The 18326-nt window shown below is 58.9% G+C and overlaps 2 protein-coding genes across 3 annotated transcripts; one reads left to right on the top strand and one right to left on the bottom strand.

Annotated features, from left to right (window-relative positions):
• The first annotated feature begins 951 nt into the window (after nucleotides 1-951).
• Nucleotides 952-4239, top strand: PPP1CA (protein phosphatase 1 catalytic subunit alpha). The gene is made up of 7 exons (XM_045775843.2): nucleotides 952-1100; nucleotides 1614-1745; nucleotides 1906-2136; nucleotides 2741-2845; nucleotides 3276-3499; nucleotides 3583-3717; nucleotides 3792-4239. Exons 1-7 carry the CDS (start codon nucleotides 1046-1048, stop codon nucleotides 3900-3902), a joined length of 993 nt encoding a protein of 330 aa, XP_045631799.1. The 5' UTR covers nucleotides 952-1045; the 3' UTR covers nucleotides 3903-4239.
• Nucleotides 4021-9964, bottom strand: RAD9A (RAD9 checkpoint clamp component A). Of its 2 annotated transcripts, XM_045775842.2 has the most exons (11): nucleotides 9786-9964; nucleotides 9623-9693; nucleotides 9060-9188; nucleotides 8501-8615; nucleotides 8315-8414; nucleotides 6623-6732; nucleotides 6417-6526; nucleotides 6271-6335; nucleotides 6057-6179; nucleotides 5085-5289; nucleotides 4021-4998 (listed from the first exon to the last, which is right to left on the bottom strand). In XM_045775842.2, the coding sequence occupies exons 1-11, from the start codon at nucleotides 9817-9819 to the stop codon at nucleotides 4903-4905; spliced, it is 1158 nt and encodes a 385-aa protein (XP_045631798.1). In that variant the 5' UTR covers nucleotides 9820-9964; the 3' UTR covers nucleotides 4021-4902. The 2 variants fall into 2 exon arrangements, with proteins under 2 accessions (XP_045631798.1, XP_045631797.1); XM_045775841.2 differs by having other exon boundaries at nucleotides 6271-6526.
• Nucleotides 9965-18326: the final 8362 nt, after the last annotated feature.

Genomic DNA, 18326 nt, shown 5'->3' with positions numbered 1-18326 from the left:
CCAAGGTACAGAGGCCAGGCCCCCTCCAGTTTTGAGGTTATCACTTGTAAAACAATTCAAAATTCCAGGGACGCAGGGGTGGCTCAGTCAGTTAAGTGTCTGCCTTTGGCTCTGGTTATGATTTCAGGGTCTTGGGATCAAGTCCTACATCTGGCTCCTTGCTCAGTGGGGAGCCTGCTTCTCCCTCTGCCGGCAGCTTCCCCTGCTTGTGCTCTCTTGCTGTCTCTCTGACAAATAAATAAATAAAATCTTTAAAAAAAAATTTAAAAATTCAAGATTCTAGTGAGAATTATGGTTTGTTTAAGATTTGCCCTTTACAAAATAATGCTTTGAATATGCATATAATGCAACATTATTATGCACTCAGCAGGTAATAATGGATCTTACAAAAAAATACTAATTTAGCGTACACCACAGTGTAGACCAGGTTGGGTTCAGAGTGCAGCAGCAGATGTCTGGGTCTGGCCAGCTGCCTGGGGGCCACCGAGACTCAGGAGGTGGAGGCCAGGTCTTGAACTAGCCCCTTGCTATCTCTGAGCCTCAGTTTCCTTTTCTGCCCTTCAAGGACTTAATCCTCAGTGGTTGGGGAATTGATTATTAATGTGCTCACATCACACTCCCGCCCAGGGTGGGAAGGGCTGGTTAGCCTTTGATACAGAAAAACAACTTCCACAGTACTTCCGGCCGCATATTCTCGGAAAGGGACTCGGGTCACCCCTCAGGGGCGGGACCAGACTCAACCCCACCCCACCAAGCTCCACCCACCGGCCCGGCTTCATCCTAGACAGTCCAAACTCAGTCCAAGCCCCGCCCCGTCCTCCATGCCCCGCCCCCGGACCGCCGCGCCGCCACTCCCGGCGTCCAGCGGGGGCGCTAGAGCTCAGGGGCAGCGCGCGGGGCGGGGCGGCAGGCCTAGGAGGCGGGGCGGCAGGCCGGGGCGGGCTGGGGCGGGCGGAAGGAGCGCCAGGCCGGAAGGAGGCAGCGGGAGGGAGGGCGGGCGGCAGGAGCGGGCCCGGAGCTGCTGGGCCGGAGCGGCGGCGCCGCCATGTCCGACAGCGAGAAGCTCAACCTGGACTCTATCATCGGGCGCCTGCTGGAAGGTTGGCCGGGGCAGGGGAGGTCGGTGCCCGCCGCGCCCTGGCCCCCTGCCTGGCCCGGAAGTGGTGCGCGGGCGGGCCTGCCCCTCCCAGGGCCAGCTTAGACTGGGCGGGGACGGGCCTCGAGGTCCCGCGGCCACAGCCGCCCCCCCAGGCACCGGGCGCCTGGGAGGTTCTTGGGACGCTCTGGCACGGGGAGCAGCCTCCTCTCCTGGGCCTGGGGCGCACAGGTTGGCCTGTGCTCTTGGGGGTGAGGGAGAAACCTAAGAAGCCTAGCTCCACCCCTCCTAGGGGTCCTGCGCTATGGGGTGGAGTGTCGGGTGGCAGGCCCCCAGCGCACAGCAGTTCCCCCCTCGAGGGGTCCCATCCTGGGAGGCTCAGCAGCAACAGCTAGCCCTGGGCAAGGAGGGGCCCAGGAGGCCCAGGCGCCCTCAGATGTGCCCATGGGGCCACTTGTGTCGCCCACCTTCTTCCTGCCTGAGGGACCAGAGTCTTGACGCCCCATTCCGCCCCCAGTGCAGGGCTCGCGGCCTGGAAAGAATGTACAGCTAACAGAGAATGAGATCCGTGGTCTGTGCCTCAAATCACGGGAGATTTTCCTGAGCCAGCCCATTCTTCTGGAGCTGGAGGCACCCCTCAAGATCTGTGGTGAGACCCCTGCCCAGGCCCTTTTGCTTTCTGAAAGTGGCATTCCCCCCCTCCCCCCGCCCCCCTAGTCCTTGCAGTGCTCCTCCCTGGATCCCAAACTTGGCCCAGGGTTCAAGTGTATCCCCTGCACCTAGCGCTGAACCGGTCCCCTGGGTCACAGGTGACATCCATGGCCAGTACTACGACCTTCTGCGGCTATTTGAGTACGGCGGCTTCCCTCCAGAGAGCAACTACCTCTTCCTGGGGGACTACGTGGACCGGGGCAAGCAGTCTTTGGAGACCATCTGCCTGCTGCTGGCCTATAAGATCAAGTACCCTGAGAACTTCTTCCTGCTCCGTGGGAACCACGAGTGTGCCAGCATCAACCGCATCTACGGCTTCTATGATGAGTGTGAGTAGGCAGAGAATCTGGGGCTGCCCAAGTCCTTAAGGGACTCCGCTATTGAGTGAGACCCTCAGGTTGGATTGGCGGTGCAGGTATTAGCATCTGACAGATACCTGCAGACTGAGATCTGTGAGGGGCGCACACCAGCTCCTGTCTCTCTGCCCTGCACTCCTGGGATGGGGCCTGGCCCTCAGGAGGGGTCTGGTGAATGGCTGCTGGCTGAAGACTGCCCCGTGTTCTAATGCAGAGCCTGCCTGATGACACTCCCCTCCGGTACATCCCTTAAGCACTTAGGAGGCCTGTGTGGACTGGATTGTGCTGACCAGAAGCTGAGATAAACCAGACCTAGTCTTGGCCTGGTCTGCTCCGGGGGTGGGGGTGGGTCGTTCCAGATTGGAACTTGGGTTCCTGTGGGCTCAGCTGCTTTAGAATTCTTCTAGGAAGGCTGGTAGGCAGTGGAGTGGGGGGAGGGGGGGCTTCTCTTCTTGCTGCCACTCTCTTCTCCCAGCTGTGTCTTGGCCCACAAAGTGCCCCGGAGGGCCAGAGACCCAGACTGGGTGTGAGGTAGACAGGCCTCATGAGGCCTCCTCTTGCCCCCCCCCCCCCACAGGCAAGAGACGCTACAACATTAAACTGTGGAAAACCTTTACCGACTGCTTCAACTGCCTGCCCATTGCTGCCATTGTGGACGAGAAGATCTTCTGCTGCCACGGAGGTGAGCGTGGCTTTGGGGCACATGTCGAAGGATTATCTGGGAAGGAGGAGCCCCAGGCCACATCCTGGGGGCCTCGGACGAGGCTGGTAGCTGGGGGGCTGTAGTCCCAGTCACCTGGAACAGCTCTCCCAGTTGCTTTGCATGTCACTTCTTCCAGGAAGCCCCCTACCACCCCCACTCCAGTTCTTGGTTACACTCACCCCCATTTTGGTCTTGGCATTGTGCATGGACTTTGTCTCCTTTGTTCAGAGAGACCTGTGGTCCTCAGGGCAGAAGGTGATGACTTCTGCCTGCCTGGACTCCTGGGACTCTGGGAGAGAGCCAGGTGGTGGCAGGTGGAGGGGAGGGTGACCAGCAGAGGCTTTATGGAGCAGGGGGTGTTGGTTCTGAGGCTTGAGGAAGTGACCTGTGCCCCCCCATGCTCCCCCAGGCCTGTCCCCAGACTTGCAATCCATGGAGCAGATTCGGCGTATCATGCGGCCCACAGACGTGCCTGACCAGGGCCTGCTGTGTGACCTGCTGTGGTCTGACCCTGACAAGGACGTGCAGGGCTGGGGCGAGAATGACCGTGGTGTCTCCTTTACCTTTGGGGCTGAGGTAGTGGCCAAGTTCCTGCACAAGCACGACTTGGACCTCATCTGCCGGGCGCACCAGGTGGGCTGGCAGCTCTGGGGCTGGTGGGGGCGGGGGCTGGGTAGCCAGCACCTGCTGAGAGAACTGCCCCCCTCCTCATCTAGGTGGTGGAAGATGGCTATGAGTTCTTTGCCAAGCGGCAGCTGGTGACACTGTTCTCGGCTCCCAACTACTGTGGCGAGTTTGACAACGCGGGCGCCATGATGAGTGTGGATGAGACGCTCATGTGCTCCTTCCAGGTGGGGATGGGGAAGGAAGGGGCTTGGGACCCTATGGCTTAGCCCGTGAGCCTGACCAGCTCTGTCTCTTTTAGATCCTCAAGCCCGCTGACAAGAACAAGGGGAAATATGGGCAGTTCAGTGGCCTGAACCCTGGAGGCCGGCCCATCACCCCACCCCGCAACTCCGCCAAAGCCAAGAAGTAGCCTCCATGTGCCCGCACTCTGCCCCAGATGGTGGATTGTACAGAAATTACGTGGCCATGGGGGGTTCGCGCTGGCCCCCCAGGCCCACCTGTCACGGGGAACACGGAGCCTTGGTGTATTTTTCTTTTTTTTAATGAATCAATAGCAGCGTCCAATCCCCCAGGGCTCCTTCCGCCTGCACCTGCAGTGGTAGCGAGCAGGATCCTGGGGCTGAGGCTGCAGCTCAGGGCAAAGCAGGGCCAGATGTGGGTTTCCAGCCTTGCTTGGCCTCAGGGCTGGCAGACAGATCCTGGGACAACCCATCTGGTCTCTTGAATAAAGGTAAAGCTGGATTCTCGCCTTGGCCTCTGTCTCCCTTGTCCCAAATACGGGGCCTGGCAGCCCTTCTGTCCAGGGCCACTTGGGAGGACAGACTTGCTGGGCATGGGGCCCCACCAGGGTAATCCCAGCCATAGGCTCAGGTCCACAGGGGCTTAGAATCCCAAGCCAGGGACAGACAGCATAGAGAAACCAAGAAAAAAACCTTGCTGGCCATAAGGAATCCCAGAGGTGTGCCCAGGATTTAGGAGAGGAACAGGTCATGATTGGCAAAGAAGGCAGACCAGCAGGGGCCAACAGCCCCCCTGTGATTTTTGTCTTAGGGAGGTATGCATAGGAGAGGCAGGTGTCCAGCCCTAGCCACAGGGTTGGAGCCTGGCCTAAAGGCCTATGGGGAGGGGAGTAATGGGTGAGGGACCTCCCATCAGGTGGCAGCTCAGTGCCAAGCCTGGGAACAGACAGGATTGGTTGGGAGTTGATGAGCGAACACAGGACCCAGGCTAGTCACAGATAGCCAGGAGCGACATGGAATAGCAGCAGGACCAGCACTCAGCTCCAGCACAGCCCACCTTGACCACCCACCAGGGTGGAGATCAGCCCTATCACTGGGCTGCTGCTGGGGGAAGGGGGAGGCTGTGGCTTCATCTGGTCCAGAGCCTCTGGACACAGACTTGATCTCCGCTCAGCCTTCACCCTCACTATCTTCAGCCAGCACAGGGCTGGGGCCCGGAGGGGAGTGTGCAGGGGCGAGGATGGAGCCAAAGAACAGCGAGCGGAACTGGAAGGGGAACAGAGGAAGCAGAGTGAGTTCTGGAGGCCACTCCCTCCCTGCCTCCCACCCCTGCCTCCATCTCCAGCCCTTACCTTCTTAGGGGGGGGAGTCCCAGGCTCCGTACAGGGCTCGGCTTCATTATCCTCTGAGTAGGGGTCAGGGCTACAGGGTGGCCGGAGGCCAGGGGAAAGGGGGATGGAGGGTACTGCCCGAGAGGCCTCACTGTCAGCAGTAGTTTCCATCGCGATCATGTAAGAGTCAATGTCATCATTGGCAAAGTCATCCGGGGGGGGTGTGCTGCAGGCAGGGACAGGGTGTCAGCCACAGGGAGAGAAGAGGGTACAGAGACAGGACCCTACTTCCGAGGACTCAGAGGGAGCTGTAAAAGCCTTATGACCACTGGTGATCTCTTGGCTTTATTACTTTCTCATTTAGTTGAAGGGGAAAAGATGCCGTGGTTAAGTGGCGGCTTCCTGCAGGGAGTGGACCTGGAATCCGTTTGATCAGAGTTCAGATAGGGGCCTGAGGGAAGCATCCTGGGAGCCAGTTTAGCTCAGCTGGGGTAGAGAAGCATCCAGTCCTCGGAGCTAGGCCACCTGGGGCCAAAGCCTCCGCCCTCCCAGGAGACAGAGCTGGAGAGCACTGGGGCCCAGGGACGTGCTGGGCGGGGCGCCAGACCAAACTTCCTCTGCTTCAGCTATACTGGGCCCATCCTCCCTAGCCCACCTGCCCTTCCAGCCACCTGCTCTCCCTAGCCTCAGTCAGCCCCCTGCCTCCAGGCAGCCTGTTCCCTCCTTGGCCTGGGAAGAGGCTCAGAGGGGAGGACTCAGCCAGAGAAGGAAGCCAGCCCGACCTCAGGGACACTTCCCTGGGTGGAAGGCTCTCTGAGCACAGCTGACCAGGAAGGCTGAGCCTGCAGGGCTGGAAGGGGCTGTGAGCCCCGGAGGCTGGGGCCCCACAGGAAGTGTATGTGCTGGGGGAGGTGCACAAGCTGCAGGCTGGAGGCTTGGGCCAGGGTGTAGAGGGGAGTGGGGAGGAGCAGCCAGGCGGGGGGGCAGCCTCACCCGTGAGCCTGGAGCGGGGGCGCCAGCCTGCGGAGCTCTGGGGAGTGCAGGTCTGACTCTGACAGCGTGGCCAGGACAAAGTGTCCATCCAGCAGAGAGTCCTTGACGGCAAAGATGGCTGGCCTAGGCAGATGACAGGTCCCGGACAAGGTCAGGGCCCTTCAGCTCCCGGCATCCCAGAGCCTCCCCTCCCCGACCCAAAGCTGCGAATTACCTGCCTGGTGCATCGAAGTGGACGCTGAGAGCCAAGTTTGCAGACTCCGCAAAGCTCAGGAGTCCCTGGGAGGGGAGAAGCAGAACAGTGAGGCCCCGGGCAGGGCAGGGAGGACACGGTGGGGAGTGTGCTAGGGGGAGCCTCACCCGGAGTTCCTTGAGGCAGAAAGTGATGGCCACCCCTTCCTGGGCCTGCAGCTGCTGGAAATCCTCCTCCCCAATGCTCATCTCGGTCACCATGGCTTTGACAGTGCTCTCTGTGGAGGTGGGAACAGGAGGAACCTAGGCTTCTGGACCCTACCCCCTCCCACCCCAGCGCTAGCCCCGTCTAAGGCCACGTCTGGCTCTCTCACCTGCCTCCTCCTCCTGGTAGCTGCGCAGGATGACCCTGCGGCCACAGCCAATGCCCAGCGTCACTTCTGCCAGCGCAGGGGGGAAGGGCAGAACAGCCTCCCCCAGGACCCTGTGAGGGGTTACAGCATCACACCCAAGGCCCAGCCCTGCCGCCTGGCTTTGCTCTTGCGGAGCTGAGGCAGGACTGTGACACGTGTACCAGTGTCCAAGAGGACCCACCATGTGCCGGCCCTGGTATGCCCTGGGAAGGAGGACAGGGTGAGTGGGACATGGCTCCTACCCCATCCAAAGGTTTTAGGCTGCTGGGGGACAAAAGTCCACTGCAAGGGACAGGGCGGACAAGAGCAGAGCCCAGAGGACGCAACAGAAAGGATGGGCTGTTTGCACGAGGCCAAACCAGGCCGGCAGCACCTGCCCTCCCCGGGGTGGGAAAGCACACCCAGGCCATCCCTATAAACTTGGCCTTCAGAAAAGACCTTAAATCAATCTTTCAAAACACCTGGAATTTGTCTCACAATTGGGACAGGAGCAGGCATCTGCTTTTACACATACTTGAAACTGTCCATGACAAAAAAACAATTGCTCATTTAAAAAAAAATAGCACCAAAATCCAGACCAGAGGTGATACCCTTCCCTCTTTCTCTACTCAAACGGGTCCTGAGCAGCGTTATCTCAACAGAACTCAGAAAAACAGACTGTCAGGACCCAAAGGGAACTTCATTTTCTTTTTTTTTTTTTAAGATTTTATTTGACACAGAGACAGCCAGCTAGAGAGGGAACACAAGCAGGGGGAGCAGGAGAGGAAGAAGAAGGCTCCTAGCGGAGAAGCCTGATGTGGGGCTCGATCCCAGGACTTCGGGATCACGCCCTGAGCCGAAGGCAGACACCTAACGACTGCACCACCCAGGCGCCCCCCCACCAAAGAGAACTTCAAATTACCACACCCCATGGCTACAAAAAGAAATGAACGTGACGTTGGGCTACTCAAATGCAAGCTGCATGCACTGCAGGGTGGGAGGGGAGCCACCCCTCTCCACACTTGTCTGCTGCAGGGACCGCTGCCTCCACTGCAGTCCCCATCTCCCGGCCCGGCACAGCCCCTGGGATACTCTGATTTTCCCAGAACAGCCCCATCCCCACAGCTGCTTGTTCAGGCGGCCCTCCTGGACCATGACCTCCCTGTCCGGCCTCCTTCCTCAGCCTGTGGGCTCCTCAAAGCTACAGCCCAGGCAGAGAGGAAAAGAGGCGGCCCTTGAGTGGAGAACAGTCCCAGAGAAGGATTTTGAGCCTGTGAGTCACAAAGCTAGGCTGCTCAAGCCAGACAAAGAAGACTTAAGGGCAAGCCAAAGACGTGCTTTCTAAAAGAGGAGTCAGAAGGGGTCTAAGTGACCAGAAAGCCAAGCTGGATCTTTGGGGTGGAGAACACAGGCTCCTGAAGACAGTGAGGAGCACGGAGCGATGCCCTCCTCCATTCTACCCTCTGCCCTTAAAGAGCCCGACCAGGGCCTGAGAGCAAACTGGTCTGGATGAACTCTTTGAGGTTCCTAGAAACTCTGTAGAAAAAATGAAGAAGGTGTCTTCTTAAATTGACCCTGGAAGCTCCAAAAAAAAAAAAAAAGGCCAACCCCCCCCCCCAAAAAAAAAAAAAACCAAGACCCACGGCTCAGCTTGTAGCCAGAGGATACACTCACCGTGCTGGGGCACGGAGCACATGCGAGCACAAGGCTGGGTCGAAGATGGCCTGCAGGGACTCGCAGTCCTGGAAGGACAGGTTGTGAGTCTTCCTCACCCCTGGATGGGCAGACAGGTCTCAGTGGGTCTTGCTAACTTCCACCCCTCCGCCCGGGGACCCCTTGGCCAGCCCCCTGCCCACTCACCATATCTGCAGTGCAGCTGGACCACCAGGCGGCTGCTCCTGCCATTCAGTGAGATGCAGCATCTCTCCACACTCTTCTCCACCATCGCCAGTGAGCGGAAGACGGCCAGGAACGACTGAGTGGGGGAAACACATCAGCCCAGGGCTGTGCCTCCACCACCCAGTTCCCACATCCCCCCTAGGCCCTGGCCATCCCAGGCTCAGAACCGTCACACTAGGAAGGGAGCTCCCACAACAGGCAGCACATTTATGCCCGTCCAGGCCTCTGTTCATGCTACTGTTACACACCTGTCTGGGACACCTTGAAAGATCTGCTTACTTTTCAAGGACCAAGGTGAATGTTACCACGCTCTCCAGGTCCCAGACAGAATCAGTCATGCTCACCATATCTCCCATTCCCCTCTGCAGTGTCTTTCCCATACCCCTCACTACATTTTACACCGGCTTGCTCCTGCATACATCCCTCTCCCCAGTTAGCATCTTCTGAATGCCCCGGGGCAGACATACTGGGGGGGGGGCAGAGGGAACACAAAGCATTGCTGATGAGGGAAGGGCCTCACCTTCATCAAGATCTTACAGCGCAGGGCTTCCTGACCAGAGGCGGCCGCCTGGTACTGCTGGAAGAAGAGTGGGGCAAAGAGGAAGCAAGCATAGGCAGAGCGAGAGGAGTTCACGGTCCGGAGAGAGAGCTGGGCCAAGAAAAGCAGGGAGAGGGAGGCGGTCAGAGGGCAGAGACAGGCCACAGGGCTTTTGCTCACACACTTGTCCTAATCTCCTCCTCCTCCACCATCGCCTGTTGAAATCCTCCCTCTCCTTCCGGCCACCGGGTCCCTTCTTCACGAAGCCTTCCCTGAGTGTCCGGCAGCAACTGCTCCCACAAGAGCCCTACACAACCGTCAGCACACTTGCCTTTTCTCCCTGGTTGCCCCCACCCGCCACCAGGCACTTCAGGGAGCGCAATGGCTCTCCATTCACACACCGGCCTGGGAAGATGACAGGGCCCAAACGGACGCCCCGACAACGGGCTGCGGGGGACACACTCGGTAGACAACTCTGCCCAAAGGCATCTGACCTGACGCGAGGAGAAACTGGCTCTCGGTTGTAATCCCACCCACCCCCTCACCCCGTCTTCCAGGGGCTCCAGGTAGAGCTCGTCCCCGATGCGGGACAGGGAATGGACGGCCTTGCCGAGCACTGCGGAGAGGAGAAAAGAAACGGGGGTTAGACTGGCGTCTCCGGGGGTCCCACGTGCCCCCGCACCCCCCACCCGGTCACCTCCAACTCACCCTTCACGTTGCCGCCCGTGACCAGACACTTCATGTTGCCCCCGTCGCCGCGGCCGCGGCTGGCCTCCGAGCGAGCTGAGACTGGCGGCTGGCCCGCCCGGGGCGACCCAACCGGCCCGCGGCTTGCCTCCGGGTCTCACCCGCCGCCGCTGGGGCCCGGGGTTCCCTTCCCGCGCACCGCCCCCCGGAAGCCCCGCCCCCCGCCTTCTCATTGGTCCCCCCACCGGCGCCTCCGTCACGTGAGAAAAACGCTCTCCGGCTCCGCCGTCACGTGACTGAGCCCACGTTTGGGGGCGGGCCGTGGTCACGGGAGCTAGGAGCCGGGGGCGCCCGGGCCCCGGCCTTTTCGCGCCCTTGGGGAGCCGGCCGGCCCGGTGGGGCCTCCGCGGCTGCGCAGCCGAACGCAAGGAGCACGGAGGAGGCGGCCGCAGGGCACGAGGTACCCGGTGCGAGGCCGCGAGCACCGGGCTCGGAGCCCTGAGATGTGCGGGCGAGCCCTCCTGGGTCGCTTAGTACAGATCTTCTGGGCGCCTGTCTGGAATCGGGGTTGAAGCTGGACCATCCGCACGGACACAGGCAGCAGCCACCATCTCTAAAGAGATTAAAGCAATTTGCTGCAGGATCCCAGGGTGGGAGAGTGGCTGTTCATTCTGGCCTTGGGGATCCGTCATTGATCCTCAGGACTTAACGGGGTAGAAGGGTGTACCTAGCGGGCGGAAGCGAGAGCAAAGGGTCGTTGGTGCGTGGGCTTTGCCCCTTGTAGAGAGAAGTGGTCTGTGAGCCTTGCAGAGTGATGGAGACTGCCAAACGATGAGGGATACCATGAGAAGCGCTGGAAACGTTTTTATGAGGGTGGAATCGCGTTTATGTGGCAATTTTAAAAAGCCCCTAGGACGGTTTAGAAGGAGGGGGTTGGTCAGCCAGGGAAGTTTCCCCCTCGCCCTGGGCTGCAGGACTGCAAAGTGGAAAGGAAGTCCCAAAGGGACTTTCTGAGCTCTGGCCCCCACAGCAGCAAACTTCTGTAGTGCTTTGAACGGCCCTGGGCTCCCTGCATTCCTTAGGGCAGTCTTGGCCTTACTAACCCTCTGGTGTTGTCTGCAGTGAGGAGTCGTATTTGTCTCCCAGCCCTTTGCCCTCCAGCTCCTGGCCTGTGATTCTGGATCTTGCCTCTTTGTTTCTCCCTCTCCTTGCTGTCAGTGTCCATCCATCACCAGACTTCTCTAGAGCACTGGGGGAGGCTATTCTTGCCTTGGGGGGGGGGGTGTCGGTGTAAATGGTACTACCTTTACCTAGTTATTTAAGTCGGGTACACTGGGAGTCATCCTTGACCCTCCCCTCCCCCCACATACTGCAGTCCTTCAGCAAGCCCTGACTGCTCCAGCTTCCAAACACGTGGCACCCTCTTCCATCTCCACGGCCACCATCCTGGCTGGGGCCACCGTCCTCTCTCACCTGAACGACTACAGGAGCTCAGTGGTCTCCCGCCTCCAGCCTGTCTTCTGCAGTCCACTCTCCATAGAGCACCAAAGTGGCCTTCCTAAAACGTCCCCCTTCTCACATGCTGGCTCCTTCTCTTCCTAGGGCTCAGCTTGAGTTGCTTGTTGCTTGTCCTCAGGCCTTCTGTGCCCCGCCCCCACCACTCACTACAGTGCAACAGTATTTCATATGTGTCTACATAAGGTGCTGTCATGAAGCTTCCAGCACCTTCCCACAGGCCCGTCCTTCCTTGGACAGTAGCTGCCTCCCCTCCACATTCTGTCAAACCCCAAAACCCACAAAAGAACCTAGCATTAGGGGCGCCTGGGTGGCTCAGTCGTTGGGCGTCTGCTTCGGCTCAGGGCGTGATCCCAGCGGTCTGGGATCGAGCCCCACATCGGGCTCTTCTGCTGGGAGCCTGTTTCTTCCTCTCCCACTCCCCCTGCTTGTGTTCCCTCTCTCGCTGGCTGTCTCTCTCTCTCTCTGTTAAATAAATAAAATCTAAAAAAAAAAAAAAAAAAAAGAACCTAGCATTAGCTATTCTCTTCCTTTCCTCTCCTCCTCTCTCTGTCTCTCCCTCTCTCTCTTTATCCCAGCGTAACTCAGCATAGCCTTCACAGCTTTGCCCCACAGCCATTACCTGAGCAGCCCAACTGGAACAGGAGGCTGATGCCAAGCCTCCCTGGAAGGCAAGGAGGAGAAACAATCACCCTGACACCTATGGGGCTGTAGGGTCCTGCGGCCTTGAGGTCTTTGTGGCCCTTGAGGTCTTTGTGGCAGGGCCCTGGGGAGGGAGAGGGAGACATAAACTCTTCAGGTTTTTCTGTTTTTGTTTTTTGGTTTATTTATTTACGAGAAAGAGAGAGAGAGTTTGGGGGGGGGTAGAGGAAGAAAGAGTTTTAAGCAGACTCCACCTTGAGCACAGAGCCCAACTCAGGGCTCCATCTCAGACCTGAGCTGAAACCAAGAGTCGGATGCTTAACTGACTGCGCCACCCAGGTGCCCCAAACTCCTCAGGATTTTTTAATGAGTCTTCAGACATACACACAAGCACTCTCTCTCTCTCTCTTTAGGATTTTTTTTTTTTTTTTTTTTTTATTCTCTGTGCCCAACGCGGGGCTTGAACTTATAACCTCGAGATCGAGAGTTGCATGCTCTACCGACTGAGCCAGCCGGGCGCCCCTCTTTAGGATTTTTAATGAGTCTTTGGAGACACACACACACACACACACCCTGCCAGAGGTCTGTTCTCACCTGACCTTTCTGAACAGCTCAGACACCAAAGAGGAGCCTAGAGCTGGGAATCAAGGAGTCCTGGGTCTCTAGTCTGCTTCACCCCTGACTCGCCGTGTAACTATGCGGGTCCCTCTCTGTCTCTGCAGTTGTTTCCTCATCTGTACAACATGTCTGGTGGTGTGAGATGCTGAGGTTCCTTCCAACCTTGTGTTGTGATCTTGAAGGGGCCCTCTGCTTCCCTGGGCCCATCATCGAGGAGCCGTAATTGGCTGTCCTGCTTCTCCCCAGACGGCAGGACCGGAAGGAACATCTGTCCGAAGGCAAGCAGGCTCTCCAGGCTTGCAACTGGCACAGGCAGCAATGCCTTTCAGGTCCAGAAAGGGGATGCACAGTGGAGGATGAGGGCCTCGCAACCATCAGGAACACTTTGTGTTGGGAGAGGGACAGGTATAAAAACCCAAAGACGATTTGGGGTCTGTGCCAGAAGTCAAGAGACCTGTATAGCTCCAGCCCTACTCACAGTCTCAAGCAAATCCAGGCCCTTCTTTGGACCTCAGTTTCTTTCTTGATAAAATGAGGGGGTTGCATGAGATGCTCTCTCAGGATCCTTTCAAACGCCAAATTCTTAGCCTCACCCCGTATTCGAGGTGGCCTCCCACGAGTATGTGAGTACGTGTGAGTATGTATGTGCTGAGGCAGATATGAAATGGAGGAAGGTGGTTACCATTTCAAACTTTTAAAATAATTATCTGCTGGGAAATTTCCTCCCTTCAACCACCACTTCTGACCCAACTGGTTAGGTTTAAAAATGCCGGAATTCAGGGGCGCCCGGCTGGCTCAGTCTGCGGAGCATGCAACTCCTGATCTCGAGGTTGTGAGCTCGAGCCCCGTGTGGGGTGTAGAGATTACCTACAAAGAAAGTCTTTAAAGAAAAATGCAGGCACTCCCAGAGTCATTTATTTATTCAACCTGCATTAGACCACACTTCTCCCCAGGAGAGAGGGGACAGGACAAAAACCCCTGTCCTCGTGGGCTTCTGCTCTGGCGGTGGGAGGCTGAGTGGAGGGAATGGCCGGTGCCGAGGCTCTGCAGGCTCTGCCGGGCTGTGCACACACACAAAATGGTATATGTGCGGTCACTCTGGGGGAACCCGAGCGGGCGAGGGTGCCCCAGCTGCTGGGGGCGCAGAACCGGCAGAGCCCTACGAGGTGCTGCCAGCCCCAGAGGCGAGAGCGTGCAAGCCAACCCCGTCCCTCCCCGCAACCAGAGCAAGCTTGGCTCGGCGCGGCCGCTCAAGGAACACGTAGCGAACGACAAGCTTACAGCGTCCAGCCCGTCGGCCGGACTTGAAGCCAGGTTGCCCGTAGAGCGGGACTAAGGGCGTTCAGGGCACCGGCCTGCCTCCATCCGACTCCGCCTCTTTCAGGGCGTGTGCACACGGACACGTCGCTGCTCTTCTCGGAGCCTCGCCTCTACGTGGGGGAGGGGTGATCCCGGGCCTTCCCTCAAGGGGCAGTTGTTAGGGGTCGCTCCGTCAGCATTCACAAAGCTCCCAGTGCACCTGCCCATACTGTAGGGTCAGGACCAGGAACGAAACGAGTCCGCGTGGACAGAGCCCTGGTGAATCCCACTAGGAACCTGGGAGGAAGGTCCCCCCAGAGAAACATTCCAGAGAAAGGCTTGGAGGCCGCCAGGGGCTGGACGATACTAGAAAGGCTCTAGTGGGGGCAGAAGTCAGTCCCCGTGAAGAGGCGCGGGGGTGGGAGGCTGCGGCCTCGTGGAGAGTGCGAGTCCTCACCGTCCTTGCGGGCTGCCAGAGGCTGGCACGAGCTAAGGCGGCTCACTCCGCCAGGCGTCTCTTCAGGCTGCAGGGTAGAGGTGGAAGGAGGGAGATGGGATGGAAGTTTTTAAGCCCGCAGCAGGGATGCGCAGGGGGAAACTCTCGCTTGTTCACCAAAACCTGGCATGCTGGAGTTACAGGGCCCCCTTGGAGCGCAAGTGAGGTAAGTTTAGGACAAATCAAAGGCCGCGTGCTTCACCCAGCAGGGGAGGACAGCGATGGAACTCATTACTCCAAGATGTGGTCTCAGCTGCAAGTATAAATAGCTTCACAAAAGGTTCAGATAAATCCATGGATGACAGTTCCATTCATGGGCTGGGAGGGGAAGGAGGCTGTTTGGGGCCTGCTGGCCTATGGGGAAGGCAGCCCTCGGAGCCCCTGTCAGAGGCCGGCTCCAGGCCTCCCAGGCCCAGGAGGCAGTGTTGGCGTTCCTGCAGGCTGCAGCGAGGCCTGAGTCCCTGGGCCCTTTGCTCCGCCCTCCAGCACTCACCGTCCAGGGTCTGGGGAGACCGGGACACCACCAGCTCGGTGGAAAGCGTCCTGGCCAGGCTGTCCCTTAAGGGACCAGCAGAGGGAGACAGACACCGCGTACAGTCCCAGCTTCCAGAACAGAGACCGGGCTGGCTGCCTGGCCCTGAGTGGGGCAAGCAAGTGCCTTTGCGTGCCGGCTGGGTGCCCAACGCTGTGCTACGCACCCGGAGAGAAAGGGGGCCAGGAAGCCAACCTCCCTGGCTGAGATGGGCTCACCGCAATGGAGGGGGAGGACGGAGAGACTTTGGGCCACTGGGGTAGGGCAGGGAGGAGGCCACTACGGCAGAGCAGGGCGGCTCTGGGGCCATCTTGCCCGCTGCCCCAGCAGCCCCTGAGCCCCTGGTAGGCAGGGTGTGGGTTTCTATAGGTCCACTCTGTTCCTCAGGGTGCATAGAGAAGGTGCTTCTGAAAACTTCGGCGAGTGGCTGCCCCCCACAGGCCCGAGCACCAGCTGCTCCCCAGCCCCAGGCACTGGTTCCAGGCCAGGTGTGCCCTTCCCGTTTGCCACTCAGCCCCTCCCCAGCCCCTTTCCAAGCCCTCCCAGCCCTCTCCTTCCTCTGCACAAATGCCCTTTGTCCACCTTCTTGAATTCTTGAGCCGTGGATCATTTAACGCGTTTTGCAGCGGGCAGCCCCGGAAACTCAGGGTGCTCTGGTGAGAAGCATGATGGGACCTCAGAGAGGTGCCTGTGGGGGCCAGGGAGGGGTGAGCTCCTCACAGAGCCAAACCACTCATGTCTTGCAGATGGACCCACGGCCAGGAAGCGCAGACGCGCCCAGCACAGCCAGGACCGGAGGACTGCTCTCATCCCCGCAGAGCTTCCTGCGCCCAGTGTCCGCCGTCCCTTCCCCGGCCAGCCTGGTGTCAGTTCACTGAACACCAGTGAGCAGGCCGCCTGGGATGCAAAGGCAAAGGCTCAGGAATGGGTTATCGTGGGAGAGTTGAACAGGGAAAGGCCCAACGCTAGAATTCTCCGTCCAGTCTTATGTCTGTGCCCCGTGGGGAGGGGTCAGCATGGGGGTTGTGGGGACTGGCTTCAGGAGGAAAGCAAAATCTAAAGAACAGGAAAGGTATAAACATGTGGGCATGGGGACTTGAAAGAGGAAGGGGGCATCGTTAGCCGAGACAGGAGGATAGGGCATGAAGGACAGATAACAGTAATATTCAACAGGACCCAGTGCTGAATGCCAGAGACTTGACTTGTATCTCCTCCATTGTCCTTCTTCTGAGGAGGGTATCGTTATCATTCCTGTTCTATGCGGGAGACGAGTGAGGTGTAGAAGGGCCAAGTGACTTGCCCAAGGTCACACAGCTAGTAAAGGTGGAGGGCACCCTCCCTCATTGTCACTGTCCCCACAGTGCTGGGATGGCAGCCACTTGGGGTGGGGCTGTGAGTTGTCCCAGGGAGGTGCTGCTGTCCTCTGACCTCCAGGGCCCCTGAGGAACCCAGACACTCTGGAGAAAGCCTGAGAAGTCTGAAGGAGGGAGGCCGGTGGGGAGGGAGGGGACAGAGTGGGAGGAGTCAGCAGTGACTCAGCGGGGCAGGATAGGGATCTTCCAGCCCAGGGAGAGGTAACCCCAGTCCTCTGCCAGGGGAGACGGAGTCACGGAGCCCGAGGCATGGGTTGGCCAGGGCAATGGAACATCCTGGGAGAATGGCGGGGAAAGCTCCTGGCAGGCAAGGGAGGAGTTGAGCATCTGGGGGTACTCCTTTTGCCGCTGCCTTCCTCACACACTCATCACCCAGATATCCTTGCAGATGGGGGACAAAGCCTAGGTAGGGCAGGGGAGAGGCAGGGAGCAGGACCGGGTTCCTCTCAGCGTCACGGGAGAGCAGGGGGCAGGTGGGCGCGGTGTCCCCCGGGAGGCTGAGCCAGTCCAGGTGTGGGTGAGGGACACAGGGCAGGGTAGGGCCGGAGCTGAGGTAGGAGGAGGTCCTCGGCGCCCCCGGGGTTTCTGCTGACATCACTGCCAGCTCAGGGTGAGGCAGGGCCCTCTGGGCTCCTGCCCACTAGAGGGAAAAGGAAAGTGGACAGCCCTGCTGCCTTTCGGTGGCCCCCAGGCCTGCACTCCGTGGAGTGTGCCCATGGTGATGGAGAGGAGGCTGCCTCAGGGATGCGGATCCCAGGGAGGCTCTTCTGGCCCTGGCAGCCCAGGCAGGCCCTCTGAGCCTACCTAGCCCTCACTTTGCAGGCGGAAGAGTAGGGCCTTTGGAAGCTCGGGGAAGCCCTCCCCCTGGCTGTGGGCAGGTGGGTACCTAACAGCCAGTTCAGTCCTCATTCCATGATTCAAACGCACTTGGCTGCTCGTGGAGTCTGTAATTCTAGCTGAGAGGAATGGAGCGCTTTCAGGATGCTCTCACCAAGCCGGGAGGACCCAGGTCCAGTGCCTGGCCCAGCAGCACACAGTCCGTTTCTGTCAGCAGTGGGTGGTGGGTGGAGGGCATGAGAGCCCAGGTCTCCGGGTCCAGGCGTGGGGGGGCTCTTTCTGTCCCAAGGAACCTCTCAGTGTCCTGTAAAGACAGGCTGGCCCCAGCTTAGGTACCCCATAGCCAGGGGGCGCTAAGTCCTGCTGCCTCTGGAGCCGCTCAGCACCCAGCTATTCCCCTTTGGGGGCGGCCCCCCCATGTTAGCACCTGAGCCATGTAGTTAAAAGGGCAGACAGTGTTGGGTTCCAGTTCTTGTGTGACCTTAGGCAAGTGACTTCAGTGTCCTCACGTATAAAATGGGTAAATCCCAGTTCCCATCTTATAGGGTTACTGTAAGAATGAAATGATATCTTCCCTCCAAAACCCGAGCACAGGACCCAACACGTGGTGAGAGCTCAGTATGTTTAAACTATTGTCAGTATTTAAGTCTTAGAGTCCTAAAAGGAGTAAAAGTGTCACCAAGAAATGCCAGGCATTGCAGCAGGCACTGGCAGGCCCCTGCCTCTCCTACCTCCACACAGGTCAGCGTCTATCCCTCATCCCCATGGCCCCATGGGGCTCCTCTGTGTACCCAGGAAATGTTTGGTGAACACATGCATGAATTAGTGAGTGTCCTTACCTCTGTGGGCTTCTCCAACACCACACTCCTGCTCACCCATCAGGAGGGGACTGGACCAGAGACCTCCCTAGTTCAGGAATCCATGACATCCCCTGAGCCAGGACCCCTTCAATGCCAATCCTGAAGCTGTGTGGGACATGGTGTTTTGGGGGTGTCTGGAGTGCCTTTCCTGGGGATACCAGTTAAGGGCATAGCGAGGGAAGGGAGAAGGAAGGGACAGGGTCTAGCCTGTAGCTGAGCCAACACTGACTCACTCCCACCCCCTGCAAGGGCAACTCAGGCATCACCCGGTGCCAGCCCTGTCCCCCTCCCGGCCACATCGCTTGGCGCCTGGCCTGCCACCCCCTGTGGATGATAAGGCCTGGAGTCTGCAAGGCCAGAGAGGGCAGCAAAGCAGTGTCCTTCTCATGA

Source organism: Ursus americanus, chromosome 24 (genome assembly GCF_024610735.1).
Source record: "Ursus americanus isolate L20-20 chromosome 24, mUrsAme1.1.p, whole genome shotgun sequence".
NCBI classification, from domain to species: domain Eukaryota; kingdom Metazoa; phylum Chordata; class Mammalia; order Carnivora; family Ursidae; genus Ursus; species Ursus americanus.
This window is presented reverse-complemented; position numbering and strand designations above follow the sequence as displayed.